Source organism: Hemiscyllium ocellatum, chromosome 6 (genome assembly GCF_020745735.1).
Source record: "Hemiscyllium ocellatum isolate sHemOce1 chromosome 6, sHemOce1.pat.X.cur, whole genome shotgun sequence".
Classification (NCBI taxonomy): Eukaryota; Metazoa; Chordata; class Chondrichthyes; order Orectolobiformes; family Hemiscylliidae; genus Hemiscyllium; species Hemiscyllium ocellatum.
The window spans coordinates 1563215-1583632 of record NC_083406.1 but is presented as its reverse complement, the minus strand read 5'-3'; the positions used below and the strand labels follow the sequence as shown (position 1 = coordinate 1583632).

The 20418-nt window shown below is 42.6% G+C and overlaps 1 protein-coding gene across 6 annotated transcripts in view; it reads left to right on the top strand.

Moving 5' to 3' along the window:
- LOC132816625 (phospholipid scramblase 1-like) overlaps positions 1–20418 on the top strand; it is a 116765-nt gene that overhangs the window by 45507 nt on the left and 50840 nt on the right. For 5 of the 6 annotated variants that reach the window (XM_060826438.1, XM_060826439.1, XM_060826443.1 and 2 more), the window contains 2 exons: positions 4897–4950; positions 6231–6350. The exons of the other annotated variant lie outside the window; for it this stretch is intronic. In XM_060826438.1, coding sequence (XP_060682421.1) covers positions 4938–4950; positions 6231–6350 — 133 coding nt within the window. In that variant the 5' untranslated portion in view covers positions 4897–4937. The remainder of the gene's footprint in view (positions 1–4896; positions 4951–6230; positions 6351–20418) is intronic. 6 annotated transcript variants of the gene reach the window in all.

Sequence of the window (20418 nt, the reverse complement as noted above, 5' to 3'; positions counted from 1 at the left end):
GTCCTAAATCTGCTCCCTCTCATCTTGAGGCTATGCCCTCTTGTCCTAGTTTCATCTGACAGTGGAACCATCCTTTCTACTTCTATCTTATCTATTCCCTTCATAATTCTATATGTTTCTATAAAATCCCCCCCTCATTCTTCTGAATTCCAGTGAATATAATCCCAGTCTACTCAGTCTCTCCTCATAAGCCAATCCCCTCAACTCCAGAATCAACCTAGTGAACCTCTTCTGCACCCCCTCTAGTGCCAGTGCCTCCTTTCTCAAGTAAGAAAACTATAAATGCACGCAGTACTCCAGGTGTGGCCTCACCAATACCCTGTACAGTTGCAACATAAACTCAACCCCTTTAGCAATGAAGGACAAAATTCCTTTTGCCTTCCTAATCACTTGTTGTGCCTGTAGACCAACCCTTGGTGATTCATGCACAAGGACACCCAGGTCCCTCTGCACAGCAGTGTACTGCAACTTTTTACCATTCAAGTAATAACACTGTTTACTGTTACTCCTATCAAAATGGATGTCTTCACGTTTAAAAACATTGTATTCCATCTACCAGACTTTTGCCCACTCTCTTAATGTGTTGATGTCCTTCTGCAAAGTTTCATAGTCCTCCACACACTTTGCTCTGTCACTCATCTTAGAATCATCTGCAACTTTGATATGTGGTCCACAACTCAAAATTGTCCATGTAGATTATGAATAATTGTGGTCCCAACACTGATTCCTGAGGCACACCACTAGTTACTGATTGCCAACCAGAATAGCACTCATTTATTCCCACTCTTTGCTTCCTGTTAGTCAACCCAATTTTCTATCCATGCTAACATTTTTCCCTTAACACCATGCATCTGTATCTTATGCAGCAGCCTCTTGCACGGCACCTTATCGAAGGCCTTTCGGAAATCTGGTACATCACATCTATTGGGTGCCCATTGTCCACCTTGCTCGTAATGTCTTTGTAGAATTCGAAAAGATTTGATAAGCATGACCTGCCTTCATGAACCCATGCTGCATCTGCCCAAAGGGACAATTTATATCGAGATGCCTTGCTATTCCATCCTTGATAATAAACTCAAGCATCTCCCCACTACAGAGGCCATGCTAACCAGTCTATACTTTTGTTTGCCTCCCTTTTTAAACAGTGGCGTCACATTTGCTGTTTTCCCATCTGCTGGAACTGCCCCAGAGTCCAGCGAAGTTTGGAAAATTATCATAAGTGCACTTGCTATTTCTCCTGCCATCTCTTTTAGTACCCTAGGATGCATTCCATCAGGGCCATGAGACTTGCCTATATATGGCTCCATTAGCTTGCCCAACACTATCTCTTCCGTAATAATGATTGTTTCCAGGTCCTCACCTACCTTTGTTCCTTTGACAATTACTGGCATGTTATTAATGTCCTTCACTGAGAAGACTGACACAAAATGCCTGTTCAAAGTCTTTGCCATTTCATTAAATCCAATAACTAAATGCCTCTTCTCATCCTCTAAAGGACCAACATTTACTTTATCTACTCTTTTTTTGTTTTATTTATAGAAGCTTTTGCTATCTGTCTTTATATTCTGTGTGAGCTTTTTCACATGTTCTATCTTAATTTTTTATAGGTCTTTTTGTGGCCTTTCTGTTGACCTTTAAAGTTTTCCCAATATTTAGTTTCATGCTGTTTTTGGCCACTTTGTATGCCTTCTCTTTCAATTTGATAACCTCCCTTATTTTCTTTGTCACCCATTTCTTACAATCGTTCCTTTTCACTGGAGACAATTTAATCACTGCCCCTTGAGATTTAATGGTGTTACCATCACTGAATCTGCCATTATCAACATCCTTGGGGTTACCATTGACCAGAATTGAATTTGCCACATAAACTAGAGTAGGTTGGAGGCTAGGAATACATTGATGAATAATTCACCTCCTGTCTCCCCAAAGCCTGTCCATTGGCTATAAGGCATAAATCAGGAGTGTGATGGAATGCACCCCATTTGGGCTGGGTGCAGCTCCAACAACAGTCAAGAAGCTTGTCACCATCCAGGACAAAGCAGCCTTGATTGGCATCACATCCCCGAGTATCTAATCACTCCACCATTGATGGTCATTGCAGCCATGTGTATTATCTACTAAAGACACAGCAGAAATCCACCAAAGATCCTTAGACAGCACTTCCAAACCCATAACCACTTCCATTTAGAAGGACAAAGGCAGCAGTTACCTGGGAACACCATCAACTGCAAGTTCCCCTCCAAGCCATTCACCAACCTGACTTAGAAATATATCACTGTTCCTTCACTGTCCCTGGGTCAAAATCCTGGAATTCCTTTCCTAAGGGCAGAGTGAGTTAACCTACAACATGATGACTGCTGCAGTTCAAGAAAGCATCACTTCACCATCACCTTCTCAAGGGCAACTAGAGATGGACAATAAAAATGCTGGCTAGCCAGCAATGTCCATGTCCCACACGTGAATAAACAAAAAGAAATCCCACGCCTAGTTGCCTAAGTGCAGAAAATAATTTCAAAATATCTTCAAACAACTATTGTTGTTTACTAATTGCCATAAAGTGGATACTAATTGTCAAAACACTGACTATTGGGAAATCAAAGATCTGAAAAGGACTGGTCTTTTGATATTTTGAACTGTTGTTCTCTGAGATGTGCTGCTACAAGTGATGTGTTCCATGTCTGCTACAGACTGCACAGAAAAAGGCATATGCAGCAGAGGTAGAGGTCACATGATCATTGCAAGTAAGCTAGCACACTAAGTCTAGGATTTTTCATTTAAAGTAATACAAAAAAATGCTTTGCACAATTATATGTATGGAGATTGCCAACTATGAAAATTTGGTAGAGTAAATTATCATTCATTACACATTTTGTTAAGCTCCAGGTGGTTTTACTTTCATCACAACACAATCTTTAAAATTGCTGAAAAACTGGGGACATATGTCAAATGTTTCCATCTTGAAATCATCATTTAATGGTGCATTCTCAATGGAAATGTCTCTATCAATCCAATTGCCAACCAATCTACACTCTCCTCAACCAGAAAAACTATTGGTCTTTCCCTAAAATTGGTGGTTTTGTGAACTGCCCTGATGTATACAAGGTAAAACATTTCACCAAAATGAGTCAATTTTTCAGTAATACTCAAGTTGTCTGCACCAAATAACTACCAATTTTTAAATAGTGTTTGTCTCCTAATGGTATGCATGTACATTATTGTTGGCTGTTCCTCTGGTATCTGCTTACCCGTTTTATGGCTGCTCAAGCATTCTTCACATCCATAATGAGATCACTTTGTTCTAAATCACACAGCTTCTGTCGTTGTTTGTATATATCTGGTCATTCACTGCATACAATTGAGGTGATAACTGCTCAAAATTGGTCTGAAACGGCCATGTGGGCTGATTCTCACTGAGAGCATTGACCATTTGCCCACTGACTGACTGGTTCTCCAGTGCTCAGCTTTAGCAACTTTGGGGTCCTTTTACCTTGATTTTGTCAGTCATCTTTTACTGATTCTGGCTTCAGGAGAAGAGCAGTTTCGGCTTGGGGTGAGAATAATCTTTGGTCTGAACTATTTTCAAAGGCTGTAAAAAGACTGTATCTCCAGTTTGGAATTGCTTTGTACAAATCTTGCAGGATATTTTTATTAACCCTTTTGCAATTTTCACTCTTACCTCAGAATTGCCATTTAATGGGGATAGAGTGCAGGTGATGTATGGCGTTGAATTTCCAAATCTTTTATGAAGTAGCTGGCATCAGGGTCTGGAGCATGGCAGCACCTGGGGGATTTTGGCTGTTGGCTATAAGGCGGCTGGTGAACCAGGTTGAACTCTAGCGGTTGGTGGCTCTGTGGCATCACTGAGATCTGGTGCAGTTAGCAGTGAGATGGCTGGTGAGCCTGGATTGAGCCCTCATGAGGAAAGTCCAGCGCAGAGCACCTGCTTGCCCATTGCAAACTTTTTAACTTTATTTCTTTACTTTTCTACTTTGTGCCTAAGATGACACTGTGAATGGCGATGATGTGAACGTTTCACTGGGCTCATGTAACTTTGTACTTGAGCACACATGACAATAAAACCTAATTCTAATCCTTAATTTATGAGTTGAGAACAGTTGTCACTTGAAGCGATTAAAATGTTCTTTCAAGCATTCTATCATTTCATTGGTAGCTGTCGACATATACTGGTCTCTTCCTGGTTCAAGGTAGTAATGATGGCAAGATAATCAGTTATCTCAAGAAGTAGAAGATCTATTCCAACTTCAACCATGATCTGTCTGGGATAGCATGATGTGAAGGTGCCAGTGTTTGACTGGGGTGGTCAAAATCAGAAGTCATATGACACCAGATTATAGTCCAACAGATTAATTTAAAATCATAAGATTTCAGAGTGCTTCTCCTTCATTGGGTGAAGTGGAGAATGTTGCATATGCATACCATGTATAGATGGAGAGATAATGGCAAAATAATTTTGGGCAATTAAGAATGTACAAATAGTGTGAATACAGCCTTGACAGGCTGAATGACAAGTCTTTGCAGGTAATCAAGAGATTTCATGTGTCATAAACAGCTTCTTTAGTCGCTCAGTTTGGTATTTATCACAAAAACACTGCATTGGCCGATGTGTTCCTTAAAATCTTAGACATCCTCAGACTAGATTCAGTCCCAAGATTGCTTGCATGGATGCATTCATCGTCTCTTTTCTTATCTCCTTAGGGATAATGACTACACTTGCTTTGTACAGAAGGTAACTTAGCGAACCATTCCATTATTGTCTGCTCAATACCTTCTTTCCTTTCATCGCTCTCCCAACGGCACTTGGAAATTCATAATGATTAGTTTTGTTCATCAAATTATAACTTGCCAGTCTAATCTGTATTCTTTCCTTCTCCTTAGATACCTTTCATACATACTAAGCAGCAGAAGGGGCTTGAGTAATGGCTGCTCAAGGTCAGTTCAACTTGTATATTCATAAGCAGAGCTAAAGGAGAGGAGCTGAAATATGTTCCGGGGGGGTGGGGGAAGGTAGGAGAGAAAAGTCATTAGTTAAAAAACACAAAGGACTGGATGTTATATGCCTCCACAAGTATGTTTTCGGTAAAATGCAAATAACTCATTATACGTCAGTAAAGTTCGTTAAAAGTTCAATCAACTCTAGTGCCACCCTGCCTGGAGGGTTCTTGTGGTACAGTGCTAGTGTCCCTACCTGTGAGCTAGGAGATGTAGGTTTAATCCCACCTGCTCTGGGAGTGGTATGTAAAAGAATGGGCAAGTAGTTAGAATCGGCAAGTGGATGGGAGTGGGCACGCAATGTTTTAAAAAATATTTTGGAAGTGCAGGAAGCAAGTGGGTTCTGACTTGTGGGGCGCCCTTTTTGCATTGGGACATCTCACAGAAAATAGTAACATTCTTCATTCCGCCCTGTATGGACATTAAAACCCACCTCTTCACCCCCTCACCCCTCCAAGATCGACAAATGTCCCCTGCACAAAAGAGAAAATGCTGGAAAATCTCAACAGGTCTGGCCGCATCTGTAAGGAGAGAAAAGAGCTGACGTTTCGAGTCTAACTGACGCTTTGTCAAAGCTACCAGACCTGCTGAGATTTTCCAACATTTTCTCTTTTGGTTTCAGATTCCAGCATCTGCAGTAATTTGCTTTTGTTCCCTGCACAATGCCTCTTACTCACCTGGTCCGGAGATCCATTGGGCCTGCATTCTTGGGTTGGGTTTGTTAATATTATAATCTTTTTGTTCATAAGGTACATCATAATTTGAGTAGTGTGATAGTGATGTAATAGTACAGTCAGTAACAGTGATTCAGGTTAAAAATGGAATTGAAAATAATGGTAGCTATAACTAGACATCTAAGCCCATTAGCTGGGCAAGGAAGCTGCTTTAAGCTTTCTAATATGCGAAGATGATGGGAAGAAGATCAATTCCTTTCAGAGATCTGTCCAGGTTAGCTTCCAAAATAATTTCTTTGTGTAACCAGGAGGTATACGTTTCTCTTCCAACTAAGATAAAGAAAGATTGACCCTTTCCTGCTCATGCAAGCTAGAAGTATTCTGTCATATTTGAAATGATACATTTACTATCTGTGTGGTAATAAGTTATTTTACACTTTTAATTTTGAAGCATCATAGTATACTCTTTTATGAGAAAAGATCTAAAATTGCATTCATATTCAGTAACTTTAATTTTGAAATTTCTTGCTCTTTTCCCCCCTCCAGGTCCTTATTCTTACCCTGCATATGGACCCACAGCACCTCCATATCTTCCAGTCCATCGTCCACATGACCCATACCCACCACCTCTGAATCAGTATGGTGTTCCTCCAGCTGGCTCTGTTGGTAACAACTTTTCCAGAACTTGTCTTACTGAAATTAAGTAATTTTCAAGCTAGCCATTATTCATTTGATTATACAGTCTAATTTTGATAAATGTTTTAATAATCTCAAAATAACTAAGCTGTTACAATCCTTGTAGAGATTGATAACCGTTAGAAATATATTCAAATTCCCATCGACCAAGCTCAAGGAATTCAAGGGATGATTTCAAATTTTACAACTTTTGCTGTAATAACACCATTTCCCCCCCCCCCCCCCCCCCCCCCCCACATTACATAATTTGGTTTGATTTCATTATTGTCACCTACCGAAATACAGTGAAAATTATTGTTTTGCCTGCTATCCAGACAAATCATATCTACATAAACACATTAGGCTAATAGAAGAGAATGTAGAATATAGCCTTACTTCAATTGTTGGTAAAGTATTGGAAAAGGTTATAAGAGATAGGATTTATAATCATCTAGAAAAGAATAATTTGATTAGAGATAGTCAGCACGGTTTGTAAAGGGTAGGTTGTGCCTCACAAACCTTATTGAGTTATTTGAGAAGGTGACCAAACAGGTAGATGAGAGTAAACCAGTTGATGTAGTGTATATGGATTTCAGCAAGGTGTTCGATAAGGTTCCCCACAGTAGGCTAGTGTACAAAATGCGGAAGAATGGGATTGTGGGAGATATAGCAGTTTGGATCAGTAATTGGTTTGCTGAAAGAAGACAGAGGGTGGTGGTTGATGGGAAATATTCATCCTGGAGTCCAGTTACCATTGGTGTACTGCAAGGGGCGGTGTTGGGTCCACTGCTGTTCGTTATCTTTATAAATGACCTGGATGAGGGCGTAGAAGGGTAGGGTAGTAAATTTGCAGACGACACTAAGGTTGGTGGAGTTGTGGATAGTGATGAAGGATGTTGTAGGTTACAGTGAGACATAGATAAGCTGCAGAGCTGGGCTGAGAGGTGGCAAATGCAGTTTAATGCGGGCAAGTGTGAGGTGATTCACTTTGGTCAGAGTAACCAGAATGCAAAGTACTGGGCTAGTGGTAATATTCTTGGTACTGTAGATGAGCAGAGAGATCTTGGTGTCCAGGTACACAGATTCTTGAAAGTTGCCATCCAGGTTGACAGGGTTGATAAGAAGGCATACAATGTTTTTAGCTTTTATTAATAGAGGGATCGAGTTCCGGAACCATGAGGTTATGCTACAGCTGTACAAACCTCTGGTGCGGCTGCGCTTGGAATATTGTGTACAGTTCTGGTCACCGCATTATAAGAAGGATGTGGAAGCTTTGGAAAGGGTGCAGAGGAGATTTACTAGGATGTTGCCTGGTATGGAGGGAAGATCTTATAAGGAAAGGCTGAGGGACTTGAGGCTGTTTTCATTAGAGAGAAGAAGTTTGAGAGGTGACTTAATAGAGACATATAAGATAATCAGAGGATTAGATAGGGTGGACAGGGAGAGCCTTTTTCCAAGAATGGTGATGGCGAGCACAAGAGGGCATAGCTTTAAATTGAGGGGTGATAGATAAAGGACTGATGTCAGAGGTAGTTTCTTTACTCAGAGAGTAGTAAGGGTATAGAATGCTTTGCCTGCAATGGTAGTAGATTCACCAACTTTAAGTACATTTAAGTCATCATTGGACAAGCATATGGACGTAAATGGAATAGTGTAGGTTAGATGGGTTACAGATTGGTATGACAGGTCGGCGCAACATCGAGGGCCGAAGGGCCTGTACTGCGTTGTAATATCCTATGTTCTATATAGCATTACAATTACAGAGAAGGTGCAGGGAAAGATCGAATGTAATGTATGGGAGGTTCATTCAAAAGTCTAATAACGGGGAAGAATCTGTTCTTAAATCTGTTGGTACGTGTTTCCAAACCTTTGTATTTTCGGCCCGGTGGAAGAGAGTGTAATCAAGGTAGGAAGGGTCTTTGATTACGACGACTGCTTTCCCAAGGCAGCAGGAAGTATTGCCTGAGTCAATGGAAGGAAGGCAGACTTTCATAATGGACTGGGCTGCGTTCGCAACTCTGTAATTCCTTGCGGTCTTGGGCAGTACAGTTACCATATCAAGCTGTCATTCATTCAGATAGGATGCTTTTGTTGATGCATCTGTAAAAAAATAGTAAAAGTTATTGTGGACATGTTGAATTTCCTTAGCCTTCTGAGAAAGTAGAGTCTTTCTTGACTGTAGCATCAATGTAAATGTTGGTGATATTAGAGAACACAGCATAGAACTTGAAGCTCTCGATCACCTCCACACTAGCAGCATTGATAAAGCCAGGAGTATGTCCTCCACTCTGTTTCCTGAACTGGATGACCAGCTTCTTTGTTGTGCTGACATTGAGGGAGAGCTTGTTGTCTTTACACCATGCCACTATGTCTATCTCCTTCCTGTACTCGGTCTCTTCATTGTTTGAGATCCGACCCACTGCAGTGGTGTCATTAGCAAATTTGGAAATGAATATAACTAATACTCTAACTACAGAAAAGATAACCCTTATTATGGCTTAAGTGACTAATACCTCACACTGCATGCAGACAATGCTGAAGAGTTTTTTTAAATCTTTACTGGAAATAATCCAAATCCATTATCAGTTACCAGTGGTTTAATTGCTCCCTATTTTGGTGAGTTGTATGTCCAGTGACTGTCAAAATTAATTGCCCTTTAATGACTTGAGAATTCACAAACCAATTTACAACAGTATTGTTCTGAAGAAGGGTCACTGAACCAGAAATGTAAAGTCTGATTTCTCTCCACAGATACTGTCAGACCTGCTGAGATTATCCAGTAATTTCTGTTTTTGCTGCAACAGCACAACTCACTGTTGTGATTCCGCCTGCAGTTTTGCTATAGTGGATCTTCCAGAGACTTTCAATCCCTGTACATTCCTTCTCTTCATCCAAAGGAATAGCATTTCACTAACATTTCACTAATCCAGTGACTTGCAAAAGATATATTTTGTCCTCCTGCTACATGCAAGAGCTTCTGCTCCCTGTCTATTCCAAGTCTCTCATATAATACATCACAATGACAAAACATCTGCCTCTTTCTTTCTGTTTAAATGTTACACAGCCTGTGCATTTCAATACACTTAATCTGGGTATCAATCTACATGGTAAACAAGCCACATAGTTATTTCATTGGGAAAAAATTGGAACAGATCGAATGATATCTTCACTGTCTCATAATTCAAGGTGAAGCGAGGTAGCTTACAGCATAACTCTCTTTTAACAATTTGCATTTGTGAAACCTTACTCTGAAATGAGAAAAAAGACTTGCTGTTGTAATAGTCCTACAAAAGTATTGAAATATAATGTTATGCATACCTTATCAACACAAGGTACATGGAATGTTTCCTTCTGTCTCATATTTTGCCTTCTTCTGACAGCTTTATAAGGCTCAACTGTTATCCCCAAACTCATGGGTCTGTTAGGGTTACAAGGTTAGTTTATATCAGTTTGTGTGTCCCAATTATCAACCCAAAAATTCATTTTATTCCTGCTGGTTTTACTTCCCATCCTTCTTCATAGCAAATCTCATCCATTCTAGCATTCTAATTCAAATAGATTTTTAAGCTTTTCATGTTGTTAAGAACAACATTGCAGAATAATGTATTGTAGAACTTTTAAATTGGGAGAGGACTAAGTTCATTGTTATGAGAAGGGACCTATGTGGGGTAAAGCAGAACTGAAGACTGATGGCAACCAGGGCATCTTTATGGAAGAGATGTTTCAAAGAGAGGCTGGCTATATTCCCAAAGGATGAAAATGCAAGGAAGCTATAACTTTAGTGACATGGGAGCTAGAGATGAAGCAAAAGAGTTGGATGAATGATGCAAATCAGATGAATTATTGAATTGGCAACTAGGTTAAATGCAATAGGTTGAGAGGGGAATTAAAGCAGAAAATAAGATTGGAAACTTGAGAGTTGAAAATAGAATAGCATTTAAATTAAGATAACCAAAAGTCTTCTATTACCATGAAAATTGTAAGCTAGTAGTAAGAAATGAGGTGAGTCCTATCAGGAACTATGAGTGCAATATAGACTTGGAGGTGTAGGATAAGACTTGAATAATGAGTTCATTAAAGGCAAATAAATCTGACATGTGGAGACAGTGGAGGTCATGAATTGTGCAGAAAATGAAAACCAGGAAGTACCTAAAAGGCTGGCTATGCTTAGATTGGATAAACCACCCATCCAAATGTATTTCACACCAGATTGCTAAAGAAAATGAGAATGGAAAAAGTGAAGGGCTTGTTGTAATCTTACAAACTTCCCTGAGAAAGGCAAAGTGTCAAAGGATTAGTGAAAAGCAAATGTGACATCCTTATTTAGGGAAGTTTTGAAGGTCATGCATGCAACTGCAGGCCAGTGACACCAGCTAAATGCAAAGTGCTGTGGTTGCTGGGGAACTGAAATAATAGTAGAAAATGTTAGAGAAACCCAGCAATTGTGGAAGCATTTGTAGAGAATGAAACAGAGTTAACACTTCGAGCTGTTCTGAAGAAAATTCAGTTCAGGCTGATAAGTTAACTGCAGATTTCAAGCGGAAGGGAAGGTGGTGGTGTAGTAAAACTGTCACTGGATTATTAATCCAGAGATCCAGCAAATACTTTAAGGGCATAACTGTGGATCCTGCAATGGAGGGTGGTGAAACCTGTGTACATTTAGTGAAAAGAAATTTGGAATTAAAGTGTACTCCCATGGAAACGATTGTTGGTTGATGTAAAAAAAAAATCTGGTTCCTTGGTGTCCTTCAGAGATAGGAAAAAGTTGCTATCCTGCTCTGGCCGACATGTGACTCCAGATCCATAGCAATGATTTTTAAATGCCCTCTGAAGTTCCTTAGAAGCCACTCAGTTGTTTCTAACCAAGACAAAGCCTGATAAGCCTGACAGACTACCAACGTCAACCAAGGCACCAGGAATGACTATGGCACAGAGCCTAGTGATATTATCGCTGGAATATTAATCCAGAGACTTAGCTAATGCTCTGGAGAGTTGAATTCAAATCATGGCAGATGCTGGAATTTGAATTCAATAAAGAATCTTGAATTATAGGTCTAATGATAATCATTAACTATTGTTATTTGTTAGAAAACCTATCTGGTTTACAAATGTCTTTATGGAAGGAAATTGTCATCCTTACCTGGTCCAACCAACATGTGTGATACCAGCCCCACAGCAATGTGGTTGGCTTTATCTGTCTTCTTGGCGATTAGCGATGGGCAATAAATACTGGCTTAACCAGTCACACCTTTTAGATACTTCTTTGTAGAAGATGGTTGTTGCCCTGCACTCAGGTGGTGTGAATGTTACTTGCCACTTATCACCCCAAGATTGAATATTGTTCAGTGGTGTTACCCAAAGATCAGTGTAAGGACCATTTCCTTTTGTTTGCTCTACTTAAATGACTTGGATTATGGAATGTGGGGTAAAATTTCAAAACTTGCTAATGATGGCAGAAATGATGGAGTGGTAAACAGAGAGAATGATGCGAATTACCTGCAAAAAACATAGAAAGGCTGGCAGAATGAGCAAATATATGATTAGAATTGAGTACAGAGAAGTGTGAAGAAATGCAGTTATGTACAAAGTATAGAGACAGGCTATATAAAATAATAGCATGACTGTAAAATGTTCAGGAACAAAGGGACTGGGAATTACATCTGCATCCATCTTTGAAGATGGCAGGACCTCTTGAGAAAGTGGTTAGTAAACCACATGAGACCTTAACTTTTATCCATAGAGTTATTGAGTACAAAAGCAGGGAAGTTATGAAATTCTGGCTCGGGCCCAACTAGAGTTTTATACCCAATTCTGGTCACCGCACTTCACGGAAGGTGTGATGTTCCATAAGAGGATGTTAAAAAAGATTTACCAGAGTGGTTCTACAGATTGAGTTTGCACAAGGGGAGGTTGAAAAGGCCAGGGCTGTCCTCTGAGCAAAACAGATTGAAGAGAGATTCAGTTGTTATGGAAGCAGATTGTGACATCCTTGAGAATGGTAGAAAAGGAAAAAAAAACTCTTCCCAGCTCTAGTGGAAAAAGGTTTGATATTTTAGGCAAGAGTTATTAGGGGAATGAATGAGGAACATTAATTGTTTAATACTGTGAGAGGGAAATACCTGGAGCTCACTGCACATGAGGTGGTGGAAGTGGAAACAATGAATTATTTCAAAAGAAAATAGTTTGGAGACTTGGTGAAAATAAACTTTCGGATTGCAAGGATTCAATGAGGGAGTGAAGCTGATTAGATTGGGCCACAGGACACTGACATGAACTTGTGTGCTGTAAATAACTGGGCATTTATGTGGCCAGTAGGAATCCCATCATTTATGTGGAGGAAGTCTGATAAGTAAACTTTACCACACCTTTCCTGTGGCTGTGGACCATTGTAGCACTGCACCAACCAGAGGCCCAGAAACATGTAGGAGAGAGCAACATAGAGGTATTAGGCAATGGCACGGGGGTGGCTTTCAGTTCTTTTCCCAATGTCTGCCTCCTAATCAGTTGCTTGATAATGAGAGATCACTCCCAGCTAACTGCTACTTAAGGGAGGATATTCAGTCCCTTGCATGGGGTGACCTAGAGTGGGGGGATGTGGAGTCAGTGTGGATGGAGCTGCGAAATACTAAGGGTAAAAAGACCCTCTTGGGAGTCATCTAGAGGCCCCCAAACAATAGTCTGGATGTCGGATGTAAGATGAATCAGGAGCTGAAATTGGCCTGTCGCAAAGATGCTACTACAGTTGTTATGGGGGATTTTAACATGCAGGCAGACTGGGAGAATCAGGATGGTATTGGACCTCAAGAAAGAGACTTTGTGGAGTGCCTCCGAGATGGATTCTTAGAGCAGCTGGTGCTGGAGCCTACCAGGGAGAAGGCAATTCTGGATCTGGTATTGTGCAACGAACCAGAATTGGTCAGAGACCTCGAAGTGAAGGAGCCATTGGGAAGCAGTGACCATAATACAATAAGCTTCAATCTGCAATTTGAGAGGGAGAGGGTACAGTCGGAAGTGACAGTACTTCTGTTGAATAAAGGGAACTATGGAGCTATGAGGGAGGAGCTGGCCAAAGTTCAATGGTGCAATACCTTAGCAGGGATGACCGTGGAGGAACAATGGCGGATATTTCTGTGTATAATGCAGAAGTTGCAGGATCAGTTCATTCCTAAAAGGAAGAAAAATCCCAGGAGGAGGCATGGGCGGCCGTGGCTGATGAGGGAAGTTAAGAAACATATAAAGTTAAAAGAGAAAAAGTATAACATATCAAAGATAAGTGGGAAAACTGAGAACTGGGAAGCTTTTAAAGAGCAACAGAGGATTACTAAAAAGGAAATACGCAGAGGAAAAATGAGGTACGAAGGTAAACTGGCCAATAATATAAAGGATTCTGGATCAGTGGTGCTGGAAGAGCACAGCAGTTCAGGCAGCATCCAACGAGCAGCGAAATCGACGTTTCGGGCAAAAGCCCTTCATCAGGAATAAAGGCAGTGAGCTGGAAGCATGGAGAGATAAGCTAGGGGAGGGTGGGGGTGGGGAGAGAGTAGCATAGAGTACAATGGGTGAGTGGGGGAGGAGATGAAGGTGATAGGTCAGGGAGGAGAGGGTGGAGTGGATAGGTGGAAAAGGAGTTAGGCAGGTCGGACAAGTCCGGACAAGTCATGGGGACAGTGCTGAGCTGGAAGTTTAAAACTAGGATGAGGTGGGGGAAGGGGAAATGAGGAAGCTGTTGAAGTCCACATTGATGCCCTGGGGTTGAAGTGTTCCAAGGTGGAAGATGAGGAATTCTTCCTCCAGGCGTCTGGTGGTGAGGGAGCGGCGGTGAAGGAGGCCCAGGACCTCCATGTCCTTGGCAGAGTGGGAGGGGGATTTGAACTGTTGGGCCACAGGGCAGTGTGGTTGAATGGTGCAGGTATCTCGGAGATGTTCCCTAAAGCACTCTGCTAGGAGGCATCCAGTCTCCCCAATGTAGAGGAGACCGCATCGGGAGCAATGGATACAATAAATGATATTAGTGGATGTGCAGGTAAAACTTTGATGGATGTGGAAGGCTCCTTTAGGGCCTTGGACAGAGGTGAGGGAGGAGGTGTGGGCGCAGGTTTTACAGTTCCTGCGGTGGCAGGGAAAAATGCCAGGATGGGAAGGTGGGTCATAGGGGGGGCGTGGCCCTGACCAGGTAGTCACGGTGGGAACGGTCTTTGCGGAAGGCGGAAATGGGTGGGGAGGGAAATATATCCCTGGTGGTGGGGTTTTTTTGGAGGTGGTGGAAATGTCGGCGGATGATTTGGTTTATGCAAAGGTTTGTAGGGTGGAAGGTGAGCACCAGGGGCGTTCTGTCCTTGTTACTGTTGGAGGGGTGGGGTCTGAGGGCAGAGGTGCGGGATATGGACGAGATGCATTGGAGGGCATCTTTAACCACATGGGAAGGGAAATTGTGGTCCCTAAAGAAGGAGGCCATCTGGTGTGTTCTATGGTGGAACTGGTCCTCCTGGGAGCAGATGAGGTGGAGGAATTGGGAATACAGGATGGCATTTTTGCAAGAGATAGGGTGGGAAGAGGTGTAATCCAGGTAGCTGTGGGAGTCGGTGGGTTTGTAAAAAATGTCAGTGTCAAGTCGGTCATCATTAATGGAGATGGAGAGGTCCAGGAAAGGGAGGGAGGTGTCAGAGATGGTCCAGATAAATTTAAGGTCAGGGTGGAATGTGTTGGTGAAGTTGATGAATTGCTCAACCTCCTCATGGGAACACAAGGTGGCGCCAATGCAGTCATCAATGTAGCAGAGGAAGAGGTGGGGAGTGGTGCCTCTAGATGACTCCCAAGAGGGTCTTTTTACCCTTAGTATTTCGCAGCTCCATCCACACTGACTCCACATCCCCCCACTCTAGGTCACCCCATGCAAGGGACTGAATATCCTCCCTTAAGTAGCAGTTAGCTGGGAGTGATCTCTCATTATCAAGCAACTGATTAGGAGGCAGACATTGGGAAAAGAACTGAAAGCCACCCCCGTGCCATTGCCTAATACCTCTATGTAATTACGGAAGATCAACTGTTCTATGTAACCAACAAAGAGACAGGCATAGCTGGGGCCCATACGTGTGCCCATGGCTACCCCTTTGGTTTTTTCCCTAATAATATAAAGGAGGATAGGAAAAGATTTTTTAAGTATGTGTAAGGAAAAAAAATGGTTAGGACTAAAATTGTGCCCTTGAAGACAGAAACAGGGAAATATATTACAGGGAACAAAGAAATGGCAGAAGAATTGAATTGATACTTCAGATCTGTGTTCACTGGGGAAGACACAAGCAATCTCCCCGAGGTAACAGTGGCTGAAGGACCTGAACTTAAGGGAATTTATATTTGCCAGGATTTGGTGTTGGAGAGACTTAGGTCTGAAGGTTGGTAAGTCTCCGGGGCCTGATGGTCTACATCCCAGGGGACTGAAGGAGGTGGCTCGGGAAATCGTGGATGCGTTGGTGATTATTTTCCAGAGTTTGATAGATTTGGGGCCTGTTCCTGAGGATTGGAGGGTGGCTAATATTATACCACTTTTTAAGAAAGGTGGGAGAGAGAAAGCAGGAAATTATAGACCAGTTAGTCTGACCTCAGTGGTGGGAAAGATGCTGGAGTCTATTATAAAGGATGAAATTACAACTCATCTGGATAGCAGTAACAGGATAGGTTAGAGTCAGCATTGATTTATGAAGGTGAAATCATGCTTGACTAATCTTCTGGAATCTTTTGAGGATGTAACTCTGAAGATGGATGAGGGAGATCCAGTAGATATAGTGTACCTGGACTTTCAGAAAGCTTTTGATAAAGTCCCACACAGGAGGTTAGTGAGTAAACTTAGGGCACATGGTATTGGGGGCAAAGTACTAGATTGGATTGAAAATTGGTTGGCTGATAGGAAACAAAGGGTAGTGATAAACGACTCCATTTCGGAATGACAGGCAGTGATCAGTGGGGTACCGCAGGGATCCGTGCTGGGACTGCAGCTTTTTACAATGTATGTTAATGATATAGAAGATGGTATCAGCAATAACGTTAGCAAATTTGCTGATGATACAAAGCTGGGTGGCAGGGTGAAATGTGATGAGGATGTTAGGAGATTACAGGGTGACCTGGACAAGTTAGGTGAGTGGGTAGATGCATGGCAGATGCAGTTTAATGTGGATAAATGTATGGTTATCCACTTTGGTGGCAAGAACAGGAAGGCAGATTACTACCTCAATGGAATCAATTTAGGTAAAGGGGCAGTACAGAGAGATCTGGGTGTTCTTGTACACCAGTCAATGAAGGTAAGCATGCAGGTACAGCAGGTAGTGAAGAAAGCTAATAGCATGCTGGCCTTCATAACAAGAGGAATTGAATATAGAAGCAAAGAGGTGCTTCTGCAGCTGTACAGGGCCCTGGTGAGACCACACCTGGAGTACTGTGTACAGTTCTGGTCTCCAAATTTGAGCAAAGACATTCTGGCTATTGAGGGAGTGCAGCGTAGGTTCACAAGATCAATTCCTGGAATGGCGGGATTACCTTACGCTGAAAGACTGAAGCGACTGGGCTTGTATACCCTTGAGTTTAGAAGACTGAGAGGGGATCTAATTGAGACATATAAGATTATGAAAGGATTGGATACTCTGGCAGCAGGAAACATGTTTCCGCTGATGGGTGAGTGCCGAACCAGAGGTCACAGCTTAAAAATACGGGGTAGACCATTTAGGACAGAGATGAGGAGAAACCTCTTCACCCAGAGAGTGGTGGCTGTGTGGAATGCTCTGCCCCAGAGGGCAGTGGAGGCCCAGTCTCTGGATTCATTTAAGAAAGAGTTGGATAGAGCTCTCAAAGATAGTGGAATCAAGGGTTATGGGGATAAGGCAGGAAGAGGATACTGATTAGGAATGATCAGCCATGATCATATTGAATGGCGGTGCAGGCTCGAAGGGCTGAATGGCCTACTCCTGCACTTATTGTCTATTGTCTACTTGCTTGGTGGTCTTCAAAGGTACGAATGAGCCCTGATCTCGATTTAATTTTTTGTCTTTTTTTTGTCTCTTTTTAATTTTGTATTATCCCCACACTATTGCCTAACTGCGGTAGTGCTTATTTTTTTCCCCAGCATCCATGTTGTGTGTGTGCAGGTGTGAGACACAGTGAGAGACACAAGGTGCACGAATCTTTATTCAGTTTCCACCACCAGAAAGAAAAGAAACACCCGAGTGGCCAGTGACAAGCAGTGCCCTTCACATCAAAGGACAATGCTATGTGATCAAACAGTGATGGGAAGGCAGGGACTAAATCAAAGTGATCTCCATTTATCTTTTTTCTATCAAAGGCAGAGTGTGGAATTCACTTGGATAAAAGTTTCACAGAGCCCGCAAAGAAATGATCGACCAAATGCCCCTTCTGTTTTTTAAACTCTGAACTCTTAAATCTAAACTCATAAAAAAAGAACTAACCACTTTTGTATCAAATCAAATTGTAGTCCTCAACAGAGGATTACTAAGAAGGAAATACGCAGAGAAAAAAATGAGGTACGATGGTAAACTGGCCAAAAATATAAAGGAGGATAGTAAAAGCTTTTTTAGGTATGTGAAAGGGAAAAAAATGGTTAAGACTAAAATTGGGCCCTTGAAGACAGAAACAGGGGAATATATTACGGGTAACAAAGAAATGGCAGAAGAATTGAATTGGTACTTCAGATCTGTGTTCACTGGGGAAGACACAAGCAATCTCCCTGAGGTAACAGTGGCTGAAGGACCTGAACTTAAGGGAATCTGTATTTGCCAGGATTTGGTGTTGGAGAGATTGTTAGGTCTGAAGGCTGATAAGTCCCCGGGGCCTGATGGTCTACATCCCAGGGGACTGAAGGAGGTGGCTCGGGAAATGCGTTGGTGATTATTTTCCAGAGTTCGATAGATTCGGGGTCTGTTGCTGAGGATTGGAGGGTGGCTAATGTTGTACCACTTTTTAAGAAAGGTGGGAGAGAGAAAGCAGGAAATTATAGACCAGTTAGTCTGACCTCAGTGGTGGGAAAGATGCTGGAGTCTATTATAAAGGATGAAATTACGACACATCTGGATAGTAGTAACAGGATAGGTTAGAGTCAGCATGGATTTATGAAGAGGAAATCATGCTTGACTAATCTTCTGGAATTTTTTGAGGATGTAACTCTGAAGATGGATGAGGGAGATCCAGTAGATGTAGTGTACCTGGACTTTCAGAAAGCCTTTGATAAAGTCCCACATAGGAGGTTAGTGAGCAAAATTAGGGCGTATGGTATTGGGGGCAAAGTACTGACTTGGATTGAAAGTTGGTTGGCTGACAGGAAACAAAGAGCGGTGATAAACAGCTCTATTTCAGAATGGCAGGCAGTAACCAGTGGGGTACCGCAGGGATCAGTGCTGGGACCTCAGCTTTTTACAATATATATTAATGATATAGAAGATGGTATTAATAGTAACGTTAGCAAATTTGCTGATGATACAAAGCTGGACGGCAGGGTGAAATGTGATGAGGATATTAGGAGATTACAGAGTGACATGGACAGATGCATGGCAGATGCAGTTTAATGTGGATAAATGTATGGTTATCCACTTTGATGACAAGAACAGGAAGGCAGATTGCTACCTAAATGGAGTCAAGTTAGGTAAAGGGGCAGTACAAAGAGATCTAGGTGTGCTTGTACACCAGTCAATGAAGGCAAGCATGCAGGTACAGCAGGTAGTGAAGAAAGCTAATAGCATACTGGCCTTCATAACAAGAGGGATTGAGTATAGAAGCAAAGAGGTTCTTCTGCAGGAGTACAGGGCCCTGGTGAGACCACACCTGGGGTATTGTGTGCAGTTCTGGTCTCCAAATTTGAGCAAAGACATTCTGGCTATTGAGGAAATGCAGCATAGGTTCACGAGGTCAATTCCTGGAATGGCGGGACTATCTTATGTTGAAAGATTGGAGCGACTGGGCTTGTATACCAGATTCTGGATCAGTGGTGCTGGAAGAGCACAGCAGTTCAGGCAGCATCCAAGGAGCAGTGAAATCGACGTTTCGGGCAAAAGCCCTTCATCAGGAATAGAGGCAGTGAGTCTGAAGCATGGAGAGATACGCTGGAGGCGGGTGGGGGTGGGGAGAAAGTAGCATAGAGTACAATGGGTGAGTGGGGGAGGGGATGATGGTGATAGGTCAGGGAGGAGAGGCTGGAGTGGATAGGTGGAAAAGGAGATAGGCAGGTAGGACAAGTCATGGGGACAGTGCTGAACTGGAAGTTTGGAACTAGGGTGAGGTGGGGGAAGGGGAAATGAGGAAGCTGTTCAAGTCCACATTGATGCCCTGGGTTGAAGTGTTCCAAGGCGGAAGATGAGGCTTTCTTCGTCCAGGTGTCAGGTGGTGAGGGAGTGGCGGTGAAGGAGGCCCAGGACCTCCATGTCCTCGGCAGAGTGGGAGGGGGAGTTGAAATGTTGGGCCACGGGACGGTGTGGTTGATTGGTGCGGGTGTCTCGGAGATGTTCCCTAAAGCGCTCTGCTAGGAGGCGCTCAGTGTCCCCGATGTAGAGGAGACCACATCAGGAGCAACGGATACAATAAATGATATTGGTGGATGTGCAGGTAAAACTTTGATGGATGTGGAAGGCTCCTTTAGGGCCTTGGACAGAGATGAGGGAGGAGGTGTGGGCAAAGATTTTACAGTTCCTGCAGTGGCAGGGGAAAGTGCCAGGATGGGAGGGTGGGTCGTAGGGGGCATGGACCTGACCAGGTAGTCACGGTGGGAACGGTCTTTGCGGAAGGCGGAAATGGGTGGGGAGGGAAATATATCCCTGATGGTGGGGTCTTTTTGGAGGTGGTGGAAATGTCGGCGGATGATTTGGTTAATGCGAAGGTTTGTAGGGTGGAAGGTGAGCACCAGGGGCGTTCTGTCCTTGTTACGGTTGGAGGGGTGGGGTCTGAGGGCGGAGGTGGGTGGTAAATACCCTTGAGTTTAGAAGACTGAGAGGGGATCTGATTGAGATGGATAAGATTATTAAAGGATTGGACATTCTGGAGGCAGGAAACATGTTTCCACTGATGG